This window comes from Nyctibius grandis, chromosome 5, assembly GCF_013368605.1.
Source record: "Nyctibius grandis isolate bNycGra1 chromosome 5, bNycGra1.pri, whole genome shotgun sequence".
Lineage (NCBI taxonomy): Eukaryota > Metazoa > Chordata > Aves > Nyctibiiformes > Nyctibiidae > Nyctibius > Nyctibius grandis.
Genome location: NC_090662.1, coordinates 72,324,444 through 72,345,479, shown reverse-complemented (window position 1 = coordinate 72,345,479; position 21,036 = coordinate 72,324,444). Strand labels below are relative to the sequence as shown.

Below are 21,036 nucleotides of genomic sequence, written 5' to 3'. Positions count from 1 at the left end.
GACTACAGAATAAACAGTTTCTAACCCGGCTTGCAAAACCCTTATCATTGTTTTCTAAGAAAAAGACCAACTCTTACTAAGAGATTTCATATTCATACTCTCTGTAGACTCTTTACGAAATAAAGGCCTGTAAAATCTTGAACCTTTTATTAAGCCTGTCAGCAACAAGTAAGTTGAGAAGAAGGCCATATGCTAATTTAAGAAGCCCATTGAGTGCCTACATTGTATTCCTCAGCTATCTGACTGGCTTAAAGTGCTTCTTACACCTTGATATGCTAGTATATTCATACCGCGTTAGCACATACACATAATGAACACTCATGTTTGGCATCAGCTGGATTTGTGTCAAAAGTAAAATATTGTGAGGTTACAGGGAATCTTGAATATGTTCTATTGAATGACAGAGGTTTAAAGAAGAAGTAAGCAAAATAATGCTTTGTAGCACCTAAAGCAATGAGGGAAAACACAAAATAACGCCTTGAGGATGTATCTGCAAATCCCGATTTAAATACTTTAAGGATTAATTGTTAGGGTCAAGAAAAGTTAAGTGCCACCAAAAGTCAGAACTCAAATGGAAGAGTTATCTTCTGCAGAACTTGAGATGGTATTTTAAAAGAAGTTACATTTTATTTCACAATTGATAAACATTCCTGTTTCTGCCATTGCTCCTATTTGATTGGTCTGTCTGGAGTCTGAAACCTACAGAGCTATGATGCTGCAAGTAACATGATACATATTTCTTTTGTATCCATCAGTGATAAGTTACATTACTGAAATTCATCCAGGAAATATACCTGTTAATTTTGCTTTAGATGGATTCTATTAAAATGTGAAAATCTTGGCAAGAACAGGGGTGAGACTTGCCCACTGTCTGGGTCCCTTTCGCACCCAGCCAACAGGGCAGACTTTTTAGTTCATTATCACCTCATCAGTGCTCCTGTCAGCTGCCAGCAGTGAGAAAGGACTAAGCCACTCACTAATTCCTGGCCTTCCTGCCTCCACTGAAGCGGCAGTAAATCCAGAACAGATGGATGCTCTTTAACCCTCTCAATCCAGACACCTGCTTTAACCAGTCTAATCAACCCACTCAAGTCAGAACAAGGAATAACTGACAGACACAGAATGACAGAGGGACCAAACTGTTGCAGCTCAGATCCTTAACAGAAAACACCACTCCATCTCTAATACTCTGCTGATAAGGGAGACAGATGGCCAAAGGCAGCAGGTCTATCAGCTCAAGAGTAGGACAGACCTTCTAGTGAACAGAAGAAAGCAGTAGAGGAAGAGATTATGAAGCAGAAGATTATTAAACATTAAACTCTCAACACAAGGATCTCATCACATTACATGAGCTATGAATGAAGACCAGAAGGCATTTATTCCATGCAAAGATGGCTTTTAGTTTTGCAACTGAAGTTGCAGTTCAAATCAATCTAACAGCTTGGTGTCACAATCTTGTCCTTCCCAGGACACAAGACGTAAGTTTCAAACCTTGCCTTGTGCTGTCTGAGACTTATCTACCCATGGATTGCCATTTCAGTGCACTAAGCCAGCAGAAAACTAACTTCAGAAAAACGTGAACATTTTATTGCTAGGTTAGCACGCTGAATTAGTTCAGTGGAGTTTTGTGAGTGCCAGATACAGCATAAAGGAGGAACTAGAAGTGGGGAGCATGACCAGGGGGGTCAGTACCTCAGCCTGCTGTGCAGTCAGAACACAACTCCTCATGTTCTTGAGAACGTATTTCAGTTTTTGCTTGTACACCGCAAAGCACAGGTTCATTCGTACAATAAGGTAGAATCAGAAATTGCATGTGAAGTTTAAAATGCTTATTTTAAAGGGGATTTTACTGAGTCATAACATCAAGAGGAACTCTTCTGTTTATTTTCATATTAATATATTTCAATAAGGCCTAAACATCTGTGTGTAGAACATGGCTAATTATAATATTCAGAGAGAAAGAATTTTTTTTTAAGATTCTCTGTATGATTTTGTTTTCCTTGACCTGCTGCAGAAGACACGAATAAAGAAACAATACTATAGTGCTCTGGCATCTCAAATAGTTTTACATACTTGAAGGCTTAAAGAAAACCTTCATTGAGTTATGAGAAAAATATATGAGAAAAAAGTAGTTGTATATTCATTGCAGAGCTCAGAAACTTTATAAAGTGACTTGGCTAAGGTAAAATTGCACACCTAGAAAAATTTATGAATGCCATTTAGAACGACTATATTTCAGTCTTGCCATTCTGGAGCATCATCTTATTTATGAAAAAGAAAAGACAAACAGGAACAAATCCAAAGAGTAGCAACAAAATGACAATGTATTTCTAAAACCAAAGTCTAAGCCTGGGAAAAATTCCAAAGTGGTGGCTCTGAATACAGATCAGCACATGGCATGAATTATTAGGAGCATCAACATAGCTTCATCATCCTTCTCTCAATCAGGCTGCTTTTTAACCTCAGCAGTCTTATTTGTGTGATCGCAGCTTCTCTCTTTTATATCTTTTCTACATGTATATGAGTTCCTCTTGCAAGGAGTGAGACAATAAAGAAGAGAAATGGAAGAGCCAGTTAGCATCTTGCCCCGTATCATGTAAACAATACCTCCTGGCCTAACTGAAACCAGTTTCCTGAACCCAGGAGAGGTTGATAAGCATGATATGGAAAACGAAGCTTTAAAAAAAAGAAAAATCACCACTTCTACAAATATTCTTGATTAAACAGTATAAAGACCATCCTGTCCCTGCATCTTTGATAAGTGAACTATGCCCTTTTCTTAGCATTTTGATTTTTTAATTATAAGCCATGCACTCAAATTTTAAGCTAAATCTCTGTAAGTTTTTTACATTTACTTTCATAATTGACAACTTTAAAAGTTACGAATGAGGAATATATAACATAACAGCTCATTTACTCACTAACATAATGCATTTAGTGCACATCTTCATTCACAAAACTGGCTTTCCACATATCATTTGTTAAAGTCAATAATTTTTCTCCTTAGCTAACCGTGACCAAAATTTGCAGGATTAGAAGGTGGTTCTGGAATAATGGAACAGCCAGCATTGTGTGAGCAGGAGAAAGACTGTTTCGGCGACTGGCCAATGAAACCAGAACGCATTCCCAAATATCTTTAAGACAACTACAAAGCTTAGTAACTATAGAGAAACTCATTCAAAGCTAGCTTTTTGTGAAGTATGACTACAGTAACAGTCAAAAAACATAGATGAGTTTATTGTAACTGTGAAATAGAGTGGGAAAATATTTGTGCATGTGCCTGTTATAATTCTGTGAATTTTCACTGAAAAGACAATCAAGGACAGCAAAATTATTTAGCAAAACCAGAAAAAATGTTACAATGACATTGAGAATCTACTGTTCTTTGTTAAATAATAATGTACTTAAATTACATAAGAATAATTTTTTTTAAAAAAGGTAATGTAGTTTAGTCATGAAACGAGCTATTAAATATACTGTAGCATCCCCAAAGTAGAAGGTGAGAGTTAAGAGTCAGCTACTACCAATGCTTTAGGAATAAATTATTCTTCCACAATATGAAAAAGAAACTCCTCCATTAAAAGACCCTTTCAGCCTCAGTGATTACAACTAACCTATGGTGTGGAAGTGGTTTGACTGTAAGTGTTTTGGAAGTAATCATTCCAAAGCTTTTAGGAAACTATGTGATCTGAAATGTCATAAGAACAATGACTCCTAATCCCAATGAGCTCGGGAAGCACTGTGTTCCTGAATAAGAAGCAAAGGACCTTGACTGAGAACATTACTCTTCAGAGGGGCCAAAAGAGATCATAAAGTTCAATTGAAACTATGAGGTCTTGCAGCATAGAATATGTTTACGATGACAAATTTGGGGATAATACATTCGGCATCACTTCAAGATGACCTCTGCCAGTGCTGAGAAGCTGTCTGACCAGACTGCAGTCTTGTATTTCTAATCGATGCTGATTGGAATTGTGATGATTCGGTTGTTCTTGGTGCCTGCTCTGGGATTCCATTGCCCAAATAATGGTATCTAATGCCACATTAGCTGTCCTAGGATACAAGAGGCTAGCAATGCGACACAGAATATATAGAAAGATCCATGCCTTTCTGAACAGGTACTTGGAGGTCCAGTGGGATAATCTAGTGCACCTGAAATGGCAAGGCTCCTAGGTTCAGACTACACGGCGCTGTTCTACCTGGAACCAACAGTTAAGTGCTCCATAGACGTCTCAGAGCTAGAAATGAGGTCCTTTCTTATCCAATGTATATCTTGTGTGTAGAATGGTGGAAGTCTTGAAAAACGTTTCTTAGAGTCAAACGTAAATCAGAGATGGTCACTGGCAGGCAGAGAACAAGGTTCTGAAGGCCAACCAACCAAAGAAGAGAAAGTGAAGACTTGAGGAACAGAGAAGATGGGAAAAGAACCTAGCTGTGTATCTCTTTGTCTCTGTCCTAGTCAAAATAATTTTCTATCATGAACAAGAAAACTGATTTTAATATTGCCCTTTAAACAATACTTTAATAACTGTCCTTTATTCATTTGCAATGGAATATAAACTGTATCCATAACAAAAAAAAAATAAAAAAAATCATTTCCTAGCAAATGAAATCTTACATTGGAGTGCAAGATACAGTTAAACGACTTGAGCGTGTTCTGGAGGTCACTCTGCTACAGCAACCCACACCATTTTTTCATGCCATTTACATTTTTCTGTGCTGAGTTTTCCTTATCTGTAAGTAAGATAAATACTTTTTTTTTCAGAGGAGTATTTTGAGAATTAACATGGCATTTGTAATTGCTTTAACATTCACAGATGGAAAGTGCTATATACTGAGAAGTATCATGAGAACTGAATACCACAGCATAAATTGAAATTATAGAAGGCTGCATAATTAAAAAAAATGTCTATTCCTAGAAGTATTTTAAGGTCATGTGGAGACAAATTATTGTATCCCATTTTGATCAGCAAACTTCTCTTGTCCATTATAGGTGTAGGTGTGTATTTCCAAGTCCCAGCACACTGCCACCAAGTTCAGCTGGAAGAGCAATGAAATACTTCCACTAGACTATCCTAACTCTTGCCTCAAATCAAAACACATAGTTAAGACAAACTAGAAAAATGTGCAAGCACAGTGCATCAATTGCAAAGAGGAATGTGATTTTTTTTTTGTGTGTTTTCCTTCAGTTAATATTTTTAAAAGACTTTCTAAGACTTGTAGGATTTCCTTGGGAATAGAGCAACTGAAAAAGGTCGATTTTGTCCTTCACAATGCATGTTCCAGACCAGCCATAGCAGTATACAGAATGGGGATGAAAGTTTAAATGAAAATCTGTGATTGTTGGTCACAAGGAATCAAATTTTCCGCTTTTTCAAGCAGGCGTTTCCTGATAATGGTCTGCTGATATACGTACAACTGCTCCAAAAATGACTTGGCAGTGGGAACAGGGGGTAGAGCAACTCTGAAAGAAGAGTTGAAGGTTTTATTCCATGCATCATATTTTAACCTGACAGTATTCCTACCTTGCAAATACATTAAAATATCATTAAATCACTCATCTGCTAAGAAACTTACAGAGCTTATCAGAATCTACAAAAAATTAACTATACTTATTTATAAAATAAAAATGACTCATACTCTAGGCAGGTTAAACCAAACACAAGTAATGCATGCACATTGCACATACATGAGCTTCTGCACCAGGAAAAAGTGTAACAGCAATTGGGCTAAGGTAGGTGTCCAGTAAAAAGCATGTATTTCATTGTTAGGACTCACTGGTGTGAATAAAGTGTAATTTACTACACTATTTACATATTAATTTCACATTGCTATTTTATCACTTAGTAAAACAGAAAATGAAACCAGAACACAGATCTATTAAAACATAATGCATCTCCCATATCTGGGAATAAAGCTTTTATGTTATTCGTATCAATGAGATGAAAACCAGATAGTTGCCCAGTGTATTTTCTGTCCCTCTAAAACTATTTTCATTAAATGTCTACAAGTTCTGTTTCAGAAACAGGTAACAACAGAAGAATTTTTTTACACTTAGTTGTATTTAAGTTGCATTGAGGGCATATTTGTCCATAAAATGGAACAAGAAATTCAGCATTTGCATAAATAATGTATTTGAGACAATGGAGATGTATCCATACACATCACAAAGTCATCTGGAGCTTTTTGTCTTCCCAAAATGAGAGCACAAAATGTATAAAGGAAGGTGTTGTCAGCTACGGTGCCTCTAGGCATCCTTGACTGTACTTCTCAACTTCCCACACAGAAGAAATGTTCTCCCATACTCCATGTTGTAAAGGAGGTGAAAGCTACAGCACTTGAGACAACTGGAGTGAAGCCTTGGTGAGAGGTCGCTTAAAGGGGCTGTGACTACAGTGCATGACTCTAGTCCATAGGCTGCTTCTGTCTGGGCTAAATGCAATGTTGACACACTCTGCAGTTCAGCATCAAACACCTCTTCCATTCTCCAACAGTTTACTTGCATTTCTGCATAAGGGCAGGTTTCTTTTGGCTCCAAAGACAGCTTCACCTGCAGGGTTTCATTTTCCTGTTCAAAACCTTGCTGTTGATTTTCCCTCACTGCATAAAAGAACTTGCTCCAGTGCCTCTTTCACAACTGCTTCTTTGTAGTAATCCAAAGCCTTATTAATTGTATTTTGATTGTAGCATTGATTAATTCCGACTTTGTTTAATTTGTGACCTTTGCTGAGATCTTTAGGGCTGGAAATTAGAGAGCACACTGTACCACTGTAGTTTAGACATTGTGGGTTTGCCAGTTTGTTTCATGCCTCATTTGTCACAAAACCTATGAAAGTGTAGTCCAAAGCCAGCTTCATATTTTTCAAGGCAAGGCAAAAATGTATTTGTTTTTGTTTTAAATTAATATCTCCTGGCTTAATTAATCTAGTTTTTCAAACTCCAAACCAAAGCCCTCACGAACAATGGGAATCTAGCAAGCAAGACAAATCCAAAGATCAGCTTAGCAAAAGAGAAAAGATTGCTTCTCTCTAATTACAGCACTAAAGGGGTAAGATAAGCATACTCAATTTTAGGTATAGACATATAATAAAGAAAAAATGAGGATGTAGAAAGGATCTGTATGAGAACATGCTAGAAGAGAGAAATAAATGAAGTAGTATGTATCTTATATGCACATTTCCTATGTTTGTGTCTCATGTGAAACATTTGTGTCTCTAACATTAAGATATTTAAAAACCTATAAACCTAGTTTCGTCAGATTTTAATTCCTGACATCCCTGAAGTTCAGTGGCCATGGGTGAACGAATCACTTCATGCTTTTGTTTTCAGTTTACTCCTTTGAGGAACAAGGACAGTGTTTCTCCATTTTTACAAAAAGGAAGACTTTGACATTTAAGATCCTTCAATGAAAAGAACTAAACCACAAAGTACCATTATTAATAGTTGCATTATTAATATTTTTGAAGAAAATGTGGCTAGCTGAGGTCATAAAGGCTTTCTCTAAATATCAGCAGATATCCTTGGCATTCTTTATAACCTAACCAGACCTCACCCTTCCAGATTTCCTGCCTATTGAGGGCTTGAAAAGCAGCAATAATTTTGCAGGTACTTTGAACCAACAAATTGAATGATGTTTATTTCTTTCTATTAAAAAAACAGGTTTCCTTTGCATGAAGAATACTGAAAATGGATTACCTCCAAGAGCAAAATTTCTCCTTAGAAACTGAATCTGCAAGCCAAAGTCAGTATTAACAGAGAGAACCGAGCTCACATAACACATAGAACAAGCTCATGCATATAATATATATATTTCTAGAAGATACATTTTTGGTTCTCACAGACATTCATTAAGGGAAGTGTACGATCTGTGCTGAAGAATCACAAAAACTGCAAGATAACATCCCCTCTATCCTCAATTTCATCTGAACTACCCCCAAAGCATGTTCAACTATAGTTAAGCTATTTGTGGTATGTTGGTGTAATTTGTCTGTAAAAACATCCAGGAACAGTATTCTACAGCCTCTCTAGAATCCCTTGTCACTTCATTGAGATCATTTTGAATTCCCATCTTGTTCTCCAAAATGCCTGAACATCCACTGTGGCATTTTGGCTAAACATACCCTTTAGCTTGTCAGCCACTTCATTAATGGACATCTTGAACAGCAGCAGACTTGGGAGAGACCTCTAAGGAAACCATGTAATATAGGTTTCCATTTTCACAGTTGTCTCCTTTTAGCCCACACCCAGGGCTAAACAATAACCAGTTGTTCTATCGCCCAATGTCCCCTCCCTGACTGAGAAAGGGAATTGGAAAAAGGAAGGAGACTCATTGGTTAAAATTTAAACAGATTTAATAAAATAAGGAAACCAATATCAATGCTAATACAAAACACACAAAATTATACTTAGCCCACAGAGTGTTGGTAAGTTGCTCCAGGGATAGTAACTGTTGAGAAAAAGATGAGAAGAAGAAATAGGGATAGGAGAGCAGAGTAAAGAACTTCCCCCCTATCCCCAGCAGCTTTCCCATTTATAGTGAACCTGACGTTAATGTTACAGAACACACCTGTGGGCCAGCCTGGGTCAGCTGCCCTGGATTTAACTGCTAATGGCCTTGATCACCATGGCTGGCCACAAACTGAAACAAAATGCAACAGAAAAGTGATTCTATAAATTTTATCCCACGCAACCAGGACAACAATGAACTACTGGTTATTCTTTTCCAGCTACCTGCTTATTCACTTTATAGTAGGTTAATCAGGAATATAATCCCTACTTTGTTGATGAGACAGTTCTGTGAGAAATGACAGAAATCCTCCTGAGATCAAAACATACGACATCTACTGTACTACCGAAACTATGACTTGACCTGACACCTGGTTGATTTGTCATGATTTAGTCTCAACAAATTAAGGTTATGTGTTACTTAACACTTTACGATTTTCTAAGCATTTACTAATAATATTTTTGATCATTTACTCCAATAACTTTCTAGTAACTGAAGGTAGGCTGATGAAATCCTTGGCTGCTCAAAGCTGCTTGCAGTAGTCACCTTTTCAAAACTATCACTGGCCTTAAATCTTTATTAATGAAATTAATTAGACTAAATGATCAAACTAGTTGATTCTTAGATTGTATAGCAAATACCAGTTACATCATATTGTTTAACCTCATATGCAAAGCTTGATTCCTAGATTATACACTGGAAATAAACTAGTGTGGATCCTTGAGTTTTTAATGTTTTTTTGATATCAATTTTAAGGCTGTAAAATGCTAAGCAGACTGAAAAAGAACTATAGGTTTACAGAAAGCTATAGCCATATTTATTTAGTGCTTGAGGAAGGGCTATAAAAGGGGGTTTAGGGAGCACCAAATATGACATTGTTTCAAATAATTTTTCAGTCTTCCCCACAATCCCATACATACTAGTTCCTAGTACCAGGAAAGATAGTTCTCTTTGTCCCGTAATCTGCATAAAATGTAACACTAGATACTGGACTGGGAAGAAGTGACTCAATAGCAATGACAACATTATACCTTAGAGACAGACACTTTTACAGTGCTTAGTGCCATCTCTTAGGATTTCTAAATGAACAGTTCTGGTCCATTTTCATGTTTTTAACTCCTGTTACATGTAGTCACTTGTGCTGCACACAAGATACCACCAGACAAACCAACAACTCCAAATCCTCTCACTATGCAGTTTTCTCAGAAATTCCATAGACTTGCAGATGGTGGTTTTTATTTTGCCTAAAAGAACTCAAAAGTATTGTTTGGGAAGGCAGGAAAACAAAAAGATATACTGAATATTCCCATACAGTATAAAGACAAAGACTGTAGGGACTGCCAACAACTTGACACATTTCTCCAATTTTTCTTACACAACTCCCACTTGTCCTCCAGGATTGTAGGGAAGCAATTACTTGTTTCAGAGGTTATTTCTGTAATTAAAGCAAATTCACCTGACTTTCAAAAAATGAATTTCTGTTCAACTCTAGAAAATAGTGCGAAGTTAGATTTTGCCTTATTTACACCCCGCAAAGCTACACTGTTATTTTAAAAACAATAAAAAGCATGACTTGCACATGCACAGTGGCCATATGAGCACATCTAACCTTTGAGGTTTCCCTCCTTGTATTTTTAACTATGTTGACGATGTCCGGATGGGATTTACAATGGCTCAAAGCTACTATTGTTCACACTACATTAAATCTACAATATATGCAATGAAATACCATAATATTTTCACTTGGAACTTCTACTAACCCACAACTTGACTGTATTTAATGAAATATGTAGTGCTCACAGAGTTGATTTATATGCATCACTATTTACAGTGCACATTTCTAAAAGAGGAAAAAGCACCCTACGGAACTCACGGTTCTTTTGACTTTAACAGAAAGTAAAAAGTCCCTGACTTTGTTTAGCTCAGTAACACCCCTGGAAGTCCCAAAACCTTATAGCTGGATTAGCGAGGGCGACAGGAATCACTGATGCAGCTGAAACAGCTAGCACAGGAAATGTACTATTGCTACCAATCCTGAGCCAAAACACTGCTGCATATTTTAAAACAAAAATCACAGTGGTATTTATGTTTGTTGTGTATATAAGTATATAGAAACAATAAAAAAGGCATGCTGAAGACCTGGAAATCTATTTTTGTCAGTGTCATTCTAGGAATAATTGGAGTGGAGGATTCATACACCCAACGGAAAATTACACAGATTCTCTTGAACAGATAAACCTTTACTTTTGACAGAACTTCTGAATGTATTTAATTACACAAAGCATACATTAGAATATAGTAGAAGAACAGTGTTTTGTACTGGCAAAGGCATGCTGAATCAGCTAGCAGAAGGCAGTATATTGGTGCCCTTAGAGCTATCTTAAGCAATATGTTTTACACGTTAGTCAAAATTAAACCATCTCTCCTTTCCTCTTCCAGTTTAACATTGGGTTAGCTGAGTAATTATTTATAGAGAAAAAGCATCATTCTTCTTATTTTTTTAGATAAGATGACATGTACAATATGCAGTTAACGGTAAAGACAAACTTTTCACAAAGCAACGTCCTTTGGGCAGTAAAGAACATGGGGCACTAATGACTGCCAAGAAATTATCTTGTGCTGCACCTGCTCTCTAAGTGTGTTTTCAATAATGAACTAGCAAACTGAGAAAAGACACAAAGGGTATTCATTCACTAGTGCTATGATTGTGTAAGCCTAAATAAATTATACATTTTAGTACTCTCTGTATGTATGCCAAGTTCTCTACTGATGAGATCTTTCATCGCAATTTCTCTAAGAATGCTGTAATCTATTAATAGAAGAGAAAAACATAACAAAACCTGTGCATTCTTAACACTGAGGCTATATGCTATGTTTTTCACATTCTTACTTGAAAGAAGTCTAATTTCCTTGCACCATCTAGAAACTATGTTCCAAGAACTACCAAAGGGATCACTTACACTAAACCCAGTCCCCGGAAAACATATCCAGACAAAAAAAAATATCTCCCATGGCAAGGCATAGAAACAAGAGCAGAGTACAGATAAATTCTTAGGAAGTTAATGACTGGACCTCCTTTTCCCAGCTCCTCCCTACAACATTAATAGTCTTAGAAATTACCGAGTGGAACAAACCCCTTTAACACCACCTGGTGTACTTTTCAGCAGTTGGTCTTGCTTCCAGGCCTGTCATGGCTCATTAAGATAGTACAGTACTTTCTCTCTGAAAGACTGTTCTCAGGGACTACAGAATTCAAGATAAAATGAGATACGGGGGTTTTATCATGAGACAGAACAGGACTGTGACATATCGTGCTGAGATTTTAGTATCTGAAAAAGCCATAGAAGAAAAGATTTTCAAGGAAGGTGAAGAGTAAAAACAAATCAGTCACAAAAGACAAACATAATTTCCCAATACTTAAAGAAACAGAGTAAACCACAACAATCTAATTCTGTGCATGCTCATATGGGGCACCTTATTTACGTAGGCTTTGCTAAAGGTTTACTTCTTTGCCTTGCAGTTATCTTTCTGTGAAACTTTGAGATTTGAGTTTAATGGCACTCTCACCTACGTGAATCATTTGACTGACCAGTTTTGTACTGCTGCCCATAAATACGTTAAGCTTTTCTGCTTATTTCCATAATTCAGGTCATTCTAGTATCAGTTGCACCGAAAACGAAGTGGCACGCTGTCTCTAATGCTGCTATGACACTGAACATCTCAGAGCGCTTGAAGGCTCATTGACAATGCAGGAGGACAGAAAGGATAACAGGCTTCATTCCTTAATTGCCAAGAGAGAAAAAGTGCAAAAGAGATTACGTTTTCTCTCAAGCTTTCACCTGAATTAAAATACAATAGCAGAAGCCACCAAATTTGAAGGTAACCAAGATCTACAATTACATTTATGAAAAGCCTAATGCTTCATTACAGTGAGAACTGTGGAGTTAAAAAAAAAATAATTTTTTTCTGGCCTTTCAATAAACTTCAGCTTTAAAAGACACACAATATATCATCACACTGTATTTCAGCTTTCCTACTGGATTCTGTGTGATTCACTTGGAGATTAACATCAGTTCCAACATCACTTTATTTCCAATTATTTAAACGTAATGTCTGTATTGTCCAGTAATTAGAAATGGATAATTTTTCACATTTCAGACTACTGCAACTGAACTTTTTACAATTTAAATGTCAAAATCTAACTGGGTGACCATATATAATTAAAACAAGCACATATAATTATATATTTTATGGTTGAAAATTAAAAAGGACAAAACAATGGTAACAGGATATTATTGTGTTCTTTTTCACTGTGTGCCCTGAAAACAACATTTTAAAGAAAAAAATCTAAGCTTACAGAAGAAAAAAAGGGACTGACGCAGATGCACTCATTCAGCTGTGCCCCAGCCAGTAAATCCCACGGACACGGAGTGCCCCCTGTGGGATTTTACCTTATTGAATTTCACACAAAGTAATTACAGGAGGCACTTTGGTACCATTGCTGTAATCATATGGTGGCCTGATACACCAGGTGGCCCATAGACTTTATAGTCCAGTTCAATATGATGGAGAGCTTGCGTAGGGCCTAGAAAGCCGTATCTTGCAGATGCAAGGTTAATATATTACTGCTTTGTAGCACTGATGACAAATGAGAAGTGACTTCAAACTACAGAGACAACTGTTTATAGAACATACACATACTTCTGCAACTAGGAATCACTTCTCTTCTGGAGAAGTGTTGTTAAACCATAGGCATAAACCATAATTTTTCTAATGACAAAAAAAAATTTCTTTAATTTCCAAGATGACAATTTCTGATGAGCCGAGAAGTTATCATTGGATGGACATTGATACTTTTTTTTTTGCTGGTTCTGTTCACCATAGGTGTGCATAACCTGAAATATTTTTGTTTGGTTAAAGTGTTTGCTGTGTTTGAAATTACTTCACGCCTCATTTTGGATCAACTGAAGTTACTTTTCTGGCAAATAAACTGTGCCAATTAATCAGTTTCTGTTGGACTACTTTCAGTTTCAACCTCATACTCATACCTCCACAAAAAACTGCTTTATTGCTGAGAGGATGAACTTTTCAGAAGATAAACAACTTCAGCTTCCACTGACTTCATTTTCCATTGTCAGTGTTCATGTGCACGTGTTTGTATTTTTCGTATCTGATTGATAGCCAGAAAACGAACACATGGACTTATCAACCATCTACCAAATATTTTTAAGTGACTTACATATCATGCAGGAAAACCATAGCAGAGAGAAGGATTGACAGTTCTCCTGCATAGCACTGCCTAGGTTGGCATCTTATTTTTAGTAGTAGCCCTCATGTAGCTCTCAGCAGGCCTTCCAACTCTGAGATGAAATAAAGAAGGAATAAAATAAACAGCTTCATTAAAGCTACACAGGCCTGGTTCGTTTCTGATCACTGCCTACACTCTGTATCAAATGAAACACTATCCGTGGGATATATTCATGTAATTAGAGACTACTGTGATAAATGTTCAAAAGACTACTCATGTAAAGTCACATAAGAAATCAAAATACTTTTTTTGACAGCTCGATTTTGAAACATATATTTTGTTCTATTATAACAATTAATTAGTCTGTAATATCCTTGATTATTTTTGAAGGAAAAAGAGGATAGTAAATTATTCTTGGACAAGTAATAATCTTTCTGTTATGTGCCAGCAGGATGAAGGATTCAACTCTGAAGCGCCAACTACATTATGTAAGTCTGCATCCCCTGAATTATAGGACTAGCAGCAATTGCAATTAGCAAGAGAAGGCATAACTCAGGAAAGGGCTGTTGGACAGTTTTCCAGGTCTGAAAGAACAGATTGAGAAATGCTCCAACTGGGACTTAACAACCCTGAAGCAGATGACTAGGAAGAATCTTCTGGTCCTTCTGACCATAACAAAAGGCCTGCCTAGACAAAAAAGTAAAAAATCTCTTCTCTAAATGCAGACACAGTGTCTGTTCCCCTTCCCTGTAAGTGCAGTGTCCACTACTACAGTTTTGGCAATGGCATGAACTCGGCCCCAGATTAGACTATTTGTGCTCGGTTATTTTCACACACTGCCAAAATTTGCTGACAACACCAGGAAAAAAAAAGGGAAAGGAAAACTGGTGATTTTCAACAGTTTATAACTCAGCTCAGCCTAAGCAGGTTTTTATGGGACAAAGAACAGAGATTTCTCTGTAGACAGCACTTTATTCCTGCCTAATTTAAAAGATTTGCTGTGAATGATGGAAACATTAGAACTTCTTAAAGAAAACATAACAAAACAAAAATCCTAGCAGTTCACTAGTATTTTTTTTACAGTAGATCATGTTTGGTGATATAAATAGAGAGACCATTACCTACCCCTCTCATAATTTTTTACAACAAAGTTTTTTTTAAAGAAAATGAAAATATTAGACTTAAAGGAAGAGGGCTTCAAAATACATAGTATTTCTTTAAGGAGCGAAATTTCTTCCTTGGAATAATTCACACTTGTTCTATTCTAGTGCCACAGTATTCCCTAAAGAGTGTGAAACGATCTTCTCAGGGTTACAGAGTCAGTAGTAAACACAAGTTCTACTCTAAGAAACAGTTTTTTAAATATGTATTTTCATTAACATAATATCTAACAACTTCCTATTAAAACCCAGAGGTAACTTTCTGGAGACCTCTTGTTGCTTTAACACTTTCTTTCAGTCCATCTCTAGAATCTCCTAAAGCAGCATTTTCTAACCGTTTTTTCTTGTATGCTCCCCTGCCCCATTAGCTGACTGCAGGGAGCAGGATGTTAAAATTACACCTCTATCACATCTCAAATTTAATCAGTGCTTCTTTTGAGCTCTTCAAACTTCTCCCAGTGAAACATGCCCTAAAACTTGGGAAACAATATTGCTTTTCTGTATCTTTGAACACTGTACAACAGCTATTGTTTTCTGTTAACGATACCAAACCCAGCTGACTGCTTCACAAAATTGACCACTTTCAATTACTGTTATTTTTGAGTTGAAATAGTAGGAAACATTTAAAAAACACTAGAAAATTTTGCAAAACTAGAAAACAGATGGGAAGAGTGCTTTTCATAAAAGGCGTAGGCTGGGAAAGTAGGGCAACAAAGAATGTACTGGACTTTCTGTATATAAATATAAGACATTTAATTGACTGGGAGTCCTCAGTTTGCAAGAGCCTCATGGTGAGGGTGAGTTTTGGAAGTGTGGATGCCTTTGGCAGCTCTATAGAGCTTTAAGACAGACCAGCTATGACTAAAACATGCTCAGCTAGTTAACTATACAAACGTAATGTTTTTTCCATCTTTCTCTCCATGTGTTGACAGCATTACCATTCTCTCCAGTGTTCTTCTTCCTTCTGAGGTACAATGGATCTACCAGTTTATGCGGTTCCTGATACTCATTTCAGTACAACAGCTTTCCAACAATAACTTATTCAGTTAAGAGAGGTCATCACTTAAAAGAATGGAGTAGTTATATTAAAGGCTCTAGAGCTACACAATTCCAAACACATTTCAGGATATACTGTACACTATGCGTATATTTTAATGAGAAGGTTTGGCAGAGCAGTTTGGCAGAAGAAAGTACTGCCAAGTGATTGGATATGGGATATATCTCCAGTTGCTTTGGATTCCCACATCACCTTAAGAGCTATTCTTCCCATCCCCCAATACACCAACTCTCAAAGCAGTCAAATTTATAGCTCAATAAAATTTTTTATTAAAAATAAAAAGTGTGGCTTTTAAGTACTGCAGTCTCCCAACATCCTTATGCCAGCTCTAGATCGGACTGTTGTAGCTGCATATGAAGCTGGGGAGGCTTGGCCCACTTTATACAGCACTCCTAAGTTAGAGTTTCAAGATCTAAGCCACCTCTCTTTCCATTTTGTAACAGCTGTTTTTCTATCCTTTCACTAAAAAAAAAGAAAAGAAACGAGGCTAGCGTAGAGAAGTTAAATAAATAAATAATGGCTCATAAAACCACAGTGGAGGAACCGCTGCTGGTCCTGCCAATAAAAATGTTCCTTCTCTTCAGGGCTGGCTAAACGACTGAAAGTGTTTCTAATGAACTGCTGGCAGCCCTATCCATCATTGCACTAAATGGATTCATGTCTCCCTAAACTAAGGATAACTATTTATCTATAATGCACGGTCAGAAATTAGGATGTATTTAAGCCTCAGAAGTCTAATTCCTCACTTCTCCCCACCTCCTCAAAGCCTCCTTATGTAAAGATGACAAGAGAAGTCTGACTGATAGAGAATTTGAAAATCTGTTCCAGTGCTAATGAATCATCCATATGAGTTTGAAAAACACTTCAGCAGACCAGACATCTGCAGTCTGATTTTAGTATTGCAACTACATGATATTATGTTTATCTCTTCCCTCTTTCCTTTTTGTTCTTTTGCTACACTGACTTGTGTCTTACCTTAAAGTAGATTACAGGCTACTCAAAGCAAGATGGCACATTCAGAAGGCACACATAATAATTGAGTCCAAATAATTGTTCAGTATCTTTGAAGATGCTATTGTGCAAACAATAGTAGTCTACTGCAAATGATCAGAAGGAAGAAACATTTTTGAGCTCTAAAGAAAGTGTGAAAGTAATGTAGGTAATCCCTGGTCAGAAGTCACTTCTGAAGGCTTGACTGATTACATAGATAGCTGTTATCTATAGAGACGTATTCATACAGTGGTTGTTTTTAGAACACCAGGGATCAGAGGAGAATTCAGAGATATCAATAAAACATGCCTACAAATAACGGAAGGAAAGACTTACTTCATCTCCAGGACTTCCTCCAAATGTTTCCTTCTTTCAGCTCTTAGGTTGGTCAAATGGGTTTCCTTCTCAGCCAAAGACTGTTGTGTAGAGGACAATTTTGCTTTCATTGACTCCAGCTCCTGCTTAACCTTCTCCATGGCCATCATCAGCTCTTCTACCTAAAACATTTTTGGGCAAGACATGAAGAGAGAAAAATAGTGTAATGTGATCAACTGGAACTTACTATGTGTCATAACTAAATTGGATCACAAAGGTTACCCAGTGCATGTACACTGCATAACACTTCTGTAGACTGGAAGCATCACCTAGCGCTGCGGACAGGATGTCTACACTTGACTGAAGCAACATTACAATCTGTGAATTAACATAGTCTGCTCTCTGGAACATTACCATTACAATACCAAATTACAAATTTTCAACTCTTCAGTATTTCTATTTTAGAAAATGTACCACAAGGATAAAAGGATGGTCTATATATATGAAAATTAGCCCACAAAAATGCTAGGTATTAAATGCAATACATGGATATATACCAAAAGTATAAAAAACTTTCTCTGTAAATGATGCTGAAAGAAAAACTACATGTCCACTTAATGAACGAAGGTAATGTTTCCGAAACAGGGAGAGGACTGGGTTCCCATGAAGATGTAAGTAAGGCTTCTTCCCTCAAAATATCCACTGAACAATGCTTATAGGCACGCTTTGTGATTTAGCAACATAAAAGACATTCAAGAGTTGCTGATGGCAGACAGGTACAGCAGAACAATGCTCATACCTTTGGCAAAGGGGAAAGGTTCAGAATTAACATGATTGTAAATTCTAGCACAGATATTACACAAATGAAGACAGTCATATTTTATTTAGCACTTGGAGCGGGTTCTGTCTCAGCTAGAATTTATCACTAATTAACATGCAAGATCACCATAAATGCTCAAGCATAGCTTCAGGTAACATACAAAAACCTCTGGATATTCTTTTAATAATTTTATAACAATGCTCGATGGTACACATTACTTTCACTGACTTCTTCCATATAGATTTTCTCTTTCTGTCACAACCAAGTGTTCATAAACAATTTTATAATGTACTTCAAATGGAAGAAACTCAGATGCTACTGTTGCACATAATCAAACATTTGTATAAATTTAGTATGACAATACAGCACTGCATTGCATTTATATCCCTGCATAACAATCAACTTGTGCTCCATCCTGGAAACGAATCACTGAAATTATATTAAGCTCAATTTCTACTTACATGTTTTTACAAAGAGAGTTGAGCACATCACTGTCTATACAGGTGCTGGAGGATGGAAGGTATGGAACATACAACCCCTTGCTTTAATAAATCCTGTACTCATAAAGGCAGAGCTAATGGCTCAGGACAAACATGGATAATAAGACTGGTTTTCATCCTCAATCAGTGATGGAGCAAGAAATATTACAATTCAGAATTAGCAGATTTATAAAAATCTAGCATAGGCATTGTGCAGGGCTTACTGCAGAAAGCCTATCTACTTCCACTCAAAAGCAGCTGACAGCAAGCATTCTTCTTATGCCCAGCAAATTCAGAAAAATTTAAAATACGCAAAAACTATTCAAAATGTACAGCCAATAATTCATCCAGTAATCAACAGACCAAAGGAGAATTTCAGTGACACACAGTCCGAACTGGTTAGCATGCATATAATGACCAAACTTTTGCTTAGTAGTGTTTAGTGTGCAAAACAAGATCAGAAACTCTGCCAATTTTCAAAACAAAAAGAAAACTCCATAAAATGAAATAGAGAAATATATCATAAAAGAATGCAAGGAAAAACTGCAAAAATAATGATTACTAAAAATACTACCAGGATGGAAACTGATGCCTAGCAAGAGAAAAATAGCAACATGCCGGGGAAGTGAAGGTGTACTAGTGTATCAGCTTCTAGTGTATGAGCTTCTACTTCCTTTGGATGGATCAGAATTACCTACATAAATGTTTTCCTTTAAATTCAGAAGAAAAAAGGCACACCAGCTACAAACCCCTCTGCTTATAACAGAAAAAACCCTCAAATAAACAAGCCTCCAGCCAGCTGCAACAATCAAAACGGCTTGTGTCAATCTGTCAGTTGCCAAGATAAACCAATCTTTGAAGCAACATCTTTTCCATTATCAGGTTTGAAAGATTTCTGATGTCCTTCATTCCATTCCCAGTCATCAAGATTTGTGATACTAACACTGAAGGGCTGGTTTGCTTGATGCAGGTCTGTAGCATAACAACTCCGTGCTGTCAAGAAGACACAACAAGGCTAGAGGCTGATATCTAGGCCAAGGCTCCTACTGCTAGGTGTCAAGATCTAACTCTGCCGGAGTACTCTGCAGCAGTGGTTATTGCAGGTACTTAATCTTTTTCTCATTGCTCCATTTGGTAATTTTATTAATTCTAAGGTTATATTCTGTATTTTTGCAGGTTAACAGAAAATTGACCTAATAATGTATTAGGAATGGCTGGAATGCAAGTGGCTTTTAAACTGTGCCAACAACTTAGTTCATGTAACTGCCATTACCTTCCATCCTCTCCAGCAAGTACCATTTGTCATGCGATTTACTAAAGACAAAATTCACCAAAATAGTGATGACTGTATTCACAATAAAGACTTCATTGTTCAGATTCATCAAGTTACAGATATTCCATGGGAGCATTTCAATTAAACTTCTACTAAACAAAACATTTTATTTGGCAGCTTATGAATCTTAGTGCAGACCTCTCTGTACATGTCCTAGCAAGCAGCCCTGTGAGAAATGATACAGGAATATTCACTGGAAGCAATCTGCTTGCAAAGCACATCTAATTTAGCCTATACAAAAAATTTCAAATCTACACTTGATTTTTTTTCCCCTGAGAGCAGCTAATTATATAATGAAGAAAAAATATTTGCCAAGAACTCTGGTTCTTGGCACGCTGCGACATTTTCAGAGACATGCTGTTGACATTTTCCATTTAACTGTAGGTAAGCTTGTGCCCTGTCAGTGGTAATTAGAAAGTTTCCATTTCAGAAGGTGTAAAGAGTGTACTCCTGCTCCTCTTTTCTCTCTGCTGAAATGATAGTATGTAAAGCAGAGTATATGTTTAACTATCTATGACTCACCTGTGATTCAGTTCTCTGTAGACAGGCCCGAAAGGCTTTCATGTATTCTGAGCAGGATGGATCTACAGAGAACTTAAATGTAGACTATTTTTTTCATTGTTTTTAGGCCCTAAGGGACCTGGCCAGGGGACAGCTTATCTTTAAGTAAGACCATGCAGCTGAGTAAGTTTCCGTTAGAGAAGAGAGCTCCTGAGAGACTGAACAAACTATGTGAAAGAGGGCTATATAACCATGTAAATTAGATCAGTATGGGAATCAGTAACAGAAAAGGGAAACATCAACACAGGGCAAATTTTTTACATAGTATTACATCTCCCTAGAAAGCATGAAAGCAAGGTGAAGAGAAAAGGCAGTAAAACAGGAGAAGTTCATCTACCATGTCAACGGCAGCCTGTAAAGAAATAGAAGAAATCATGTAATACAAGAAAAAAATCAAGTCCTTTTCAGGAGACTATCTACCATCTTAACCTCCTCTGCTCCTACAAACTCTGCCTTTAGGTTCCTCCGATGCAACTGTCGTAACCAGAAAACAGGCTGTTGCATAGAGCTACGGATAGCACACTATCTCCAAGTATGTGGTGTTTCTGGTAAGCTTTTCTGGGTATT

The 21,036-nt window shown here is 36.9% G+C and overlaps 1 protein-coding gene across 1 annotated transcript in view; it reads right to left on the bottom strand.

The window, feature by feature from the left end:
• The window catches only part of ERC1 (ELKS/RAB6-interacting/CAST family member 1), a 310,530-nt gene that overhangs the window by 90,518 nt on the left and 198,976 nt on the right, over positions 1 to 21,036 (bottom strand). The window contains 1 exon segment of the mRNA XM_068401134.1: positions 17,298 to 17,458. Coding sequence (XP_068257235.1) covers positions 17,298 to 17,458 — 161 coding nt within the window.